Raw genomic sequence first — 3865 nt, 5'->3', positions numbered from 1 at the left:
GCGCGCCTGCAAACAACAACAACAACAACCGCCGCCGCGGCCACCGCGTCCTGCTCCTCCGAAGCGCCGCCGCCGCCGGTGTAGCCGCCTCCGCGCCCCCGGCCGTCCGGAGCTCCCGGCCGCTGGTGTATGTCGCGCCTGCCCGGGACGGGCTGAAGCCGGCGGCGGGCCGGACCGCAGGCGCCGAGCAGGGCGAGCGCGGCCAGGGCAGCCGCCTGCCGCCGAGCCCCGAGCGCCGCTGCTCGCGGAAGCGCTTTCGGCCGGGAGCTGCGGCCGCCGCCAGCAGTTTTCATGTTTGGGATTCAGGAGAATATTCCGCGCGGGGGGACGACCATGAAGGAGGAGCCGCTGGGCAGCGGCATGAACCCGGTGCGCTCGTGGATGCACACGGCGGGGGTGGTGGACGCCAACACGGCCGCCCAGAGGTACGTACCGGCCGCCCCCGCGCGCCCCGGCCCTGGCCCCGGCCCCGCCGGGTCCTCGCAGCCGGCTGGCGCCGCGCTCCTCACCGGGCCGCTGTCTCTTTCCTCCCGCAGCGGCGTGGGGCTGGCGCGGGCGCACTTCGAGAAGCAGCCGCCTTCCAACCTCCGGAAATCCAATTTCTTCCACTTCGTGCTGGCGCTCTACGACAGGCAGGGGCAGCCGGTGGAGATTGAAAGGACCGCTTTTGTGGACTTTGTGGAGAAAGAGAAAGTAAGTGCAAACACACAGTCACACCCTCCATCTTTCTAGAAGTGGGAGGCAGGCGGTGCCCAGGCGCGGAGTCCGGAGTGCCCCCTCGGCGGCGGGGACCACTCCGTGAGGCGCCCCCGCAGCCGCCGCCGCCACGTGCGGCCGCCCGGGCCCGCCGAGGGCTGGGCAACTTCTCTGCGCCCCCGGACTCACTCGGGGCGAGGAGAACGCTGGGCTTCCAGCAGGAAAATGACATCACCGCGCGGCTCCGAGCTAGGAATCCTGCCATGTGTGAGGCCAAGGGGCCTCGGTCGTGGAGGGGGACCGAGCGCGGTGGCCGCGCCGGACGCCAACCACGCTAAATGCAATTATTTATCGTTACTTTCAGGAGCCCAACAACGAGAAAACCAACAACGGCATCCACTATAAACTGCAGTTATTGTACAGCAACGGTAAGTGGCTGCCTCCTGCTGCCTGCCCGCCCCTGCCCGGGCTCCTTCTTCTTTTCCGAGATGGTGAAAGGACATAAAGATTTTGAGATTAAAATGACACGGATGTAAACACGAAATCTTCTCATGGCATAGAAGGAAAACAAAACAAACGATCAATAAGTCGATGGCACTTCACATGATTAACCGGTGGGGCTTGAAGCAGAAAGTAACAAGGGGATCGATAGATGGGCTCCAGCAGAACGTCACTTTTAAGTGACTTTTTTCAATTTTGCAAATTAATGTTAATTATTGAGATGGGAGTAGCTCCGTAAGCCGAGCACAACTTACTTCCTGTGCACGAGTTTTTAAAAAATCCTCGAGAGACATTAGAAAGAGTTCAGACTCTCACTCAGTTTCCATTTCTGCTTTCTGTTTTCTAAAAATAAATGACCACATGGGCCCACCCGGTATAGCAACCAGGCCTGCTCTCAGCCACGCATATTTCTTGCAGCTTTCAATGCAAACTCTAGGAGTCTTAAGCTTCTTAATTAAGAAAAGAAAATAAAGCACAAGTGATTGAGGTTCTCTTGCTTGCCTTGTAAAGGGCATGCCTAAGTTTTGCTGCATCACAGCAGCAGCAGTCCCGAGTTACCGGCTTCCTGTGCATGTGCCCTTGCTAAAATCCTGATGAGAATTTGCCCCTGTTTTTTGCAGGAGTCAGGACGGAGCAGGATCTGTACGTCCGCCTTATAGACTCAATGACCAAACAGGTGAGAAAGTTTAAGCCTCTGCAGTAGTTTCCACTGCTCAGCTGGGGTTGTCCTGGGGTTCAGAGACTGGGTCTGACGGGTGGATCTCTTGTGTTTGTTTTCCATGTAGTTTCCTTGACATGCTAATGAGAATTCCATTTATTGGAATAAATGAAGCGACTGGTAAAATAGTTTATGTTGTCATTAAAACAGGACATATATGCTTTGTTAAATGGCTTGTGATTGGAGTCAAATTCTTAATTAATTATGGTAATTAATATTTGACAGAAAAATTTCAAGATGCTCCCCTTGTATATTTTTAAACATTTCTCTCTGCTCGGAATCATTTCATCGATTTTTTTTTTCCTATAACAAAGGCAACTAACTCCTTTTCAAAGCCCACTGAGTTGGACTTGATTAGTTCATTTTTTTCTCCTTTCCAGTGTGATGGTCTAGTAACACGAGACGTTTATTTGGATTTAAAAGTTAAATGTGTTGGGGTGAAAAGTCACCTTGTTCTCCTCTAGTCCATCTTCACCTCTCAGCCCCCCATCTCCATAATTCAAACTCCAAGCTCCAGGGGTCACCCAAACCCGTCCATTGCTCTGGGAGCGGCTCCTGCTCCTCTCCCACCCTCTGTCATACCTTGTAAATAACATAATTACAAGCAGTTCCTTATTAAATTATTTAACCTGTCTTGGTCAACTTTTCTGATAACTATTGGCTATGAGTAATGTGATTAAGTGAGAGGAGGGCTTCGTTGCTTTTTGACATTGTGCAGTCTCTGGCTGGTTTTGGGCTGGGTGGTATGTTGTTTAATTTTAAAGATTTTTTTTCCCCATTTTGTTAAAATAGAGTGTTGGGTGTAAATTAAATCCACTCGGCACAGATTGATTTAAAATATACTCCAAGCTAGGCTTCACGCTTAGAAATGAAAGTAGAGTCTTCGTTTTTGATGCTAACTTTAGGAATTGAGAGACAAGTAAAAAAGAACTCCGTGCTTCCTGCAGCCCAGCACACATGCTTCCCACTCTGCACGGAAATTAGTTTTCAGATTTTACTTCCCCTTTAAAAAGTTTGTCCTTACCTAGGCAACCAGCGTGTTAGATGTTACTGTCTGCAGCGGTCAAACTGTGGTTTCCTCTTAGAGCAAAACAGATCTGACAGGTAAACCACGGTCTTTCTGACAAAGACCGAGCTGGTGTGCCCTTCAGTAATTATTTCCCTCGGATTCAGAGAAGCCCCTGGAACTCGGGCTGCTTATTGACAGGGTGCTTTTATTTCCTTTGTATAGAAGAGCTAAATGTTTCGAAAGTCGCTGTAGTCTAATGCAGAGGTTTGTGTCGGCAGCTCTAAGTTTCTCTGTTGTTGCCTAGAAAAGGAGGCTTCGTCTTAATTATACTTTTATTGTTCATTTGGCCATGTACCTTTGCAGTATAAGCAGAGCTGAATATAAAGGCATTACATCTCCTCTCACTGACGGGGATAGGGGAGGGGGAAAAAAGGAAAGAAATAGCCCAGTAACTGATCAAAGAGTCAATGGCGCTGAACCGACAGTTTATGGATTTCTGTTTGTGCTACAAAATAAAAAATAAATCAAATATAAATACGGGGATCCATCGCAGGACAAGCCGCGCGCTCAGAAGTGCTGGTGCCCGCCGCGGCCACGCGCCCTGCAGCCCCAGGCGGCCTGCTGGCCAGCGGTGACACCCATCCCTTCTGTGGTTCCGAGCCGGATCAGGAAGGAGGCTAGGGGAGAGCGGCTCGCGGGGACCCGTCCCTCTTCCCAGAGGGCAGCCCCGGGCTTTCTCGAGAAAGGGCTTTGTCCGCTTAGATGTGGAGGAAAGTGTCATAAATGCCCGAGGAGGTTAGAAGTAATTTCCAGGGGGGGGCGGGAACTGGAGAGGGGACTCCCCTCCCCCTTCTGTGGAATTCTCTGCCGGGAACTTGCGGCTCTCGGCCCCCGCCTTCTGCCCCTCCCCCAGTGGCCTTTTCCCCCCCTTTTTTCTCTTT

General features: G+C 51.9%; 1 protein-coding gene across 8 annotated transcripts in view; it reads left to right on the top strand.

The window, feature by feature from the left end:
* The first annotated feature begins 265 nt into the window (after positions 1 to 265).
* The window catches only part of EBF3 (EBF transcription factor 3), a 117488-nt gene continuing 113888 nt past the window's right edge, over positions 266 to 3865 (top strand). For all 8 annotated transcript variants that reach the window (XM_058544302.1, XM_058544300.1, XM_058544298.1 and 5 more), the window contains exons 1-4: positions 266 to 425; positions 537 to 693; positions 1061 to 1124; positions 1818 to 1873. In XM_058544302.1, coding sequence (XP_058400285.1) covers positions 292 to 425; positions 537 to 693; positions 1061 to 1124; positions 1818 to 1873 — 411 coding nt within the window. In that variant the 5' untranslated portion in view covers positions 266 to 291. The remainder of the gene's footprint in view (positions 426 to 536; positions 694 to 1060; positions 1125 to 1817; positions 1874 to 3865) is intronic.

The sequence above is a fragment of the Diceros bicornis genome, chromosome 6 (assembly GCF_020826845.1).
Source record: "Diceros bicornis minor isolate mBicDic1 chromosome 6, mDicBic1.mat.cur, whole genome shotgun sequence".
In the NCBI taxonomy this organism is placed as follows: Eukaryota; Metazoa; Chordata; class Mammalia; order Perissodactyla; family Rhinocerotidae; genus Diceros; species Diceros bicornis.
The sequence above is the reverse complement of the archived record's forward strand: the minus strand, read 5'-3'. Positions and strand labels throughout refer to the sequence as shown.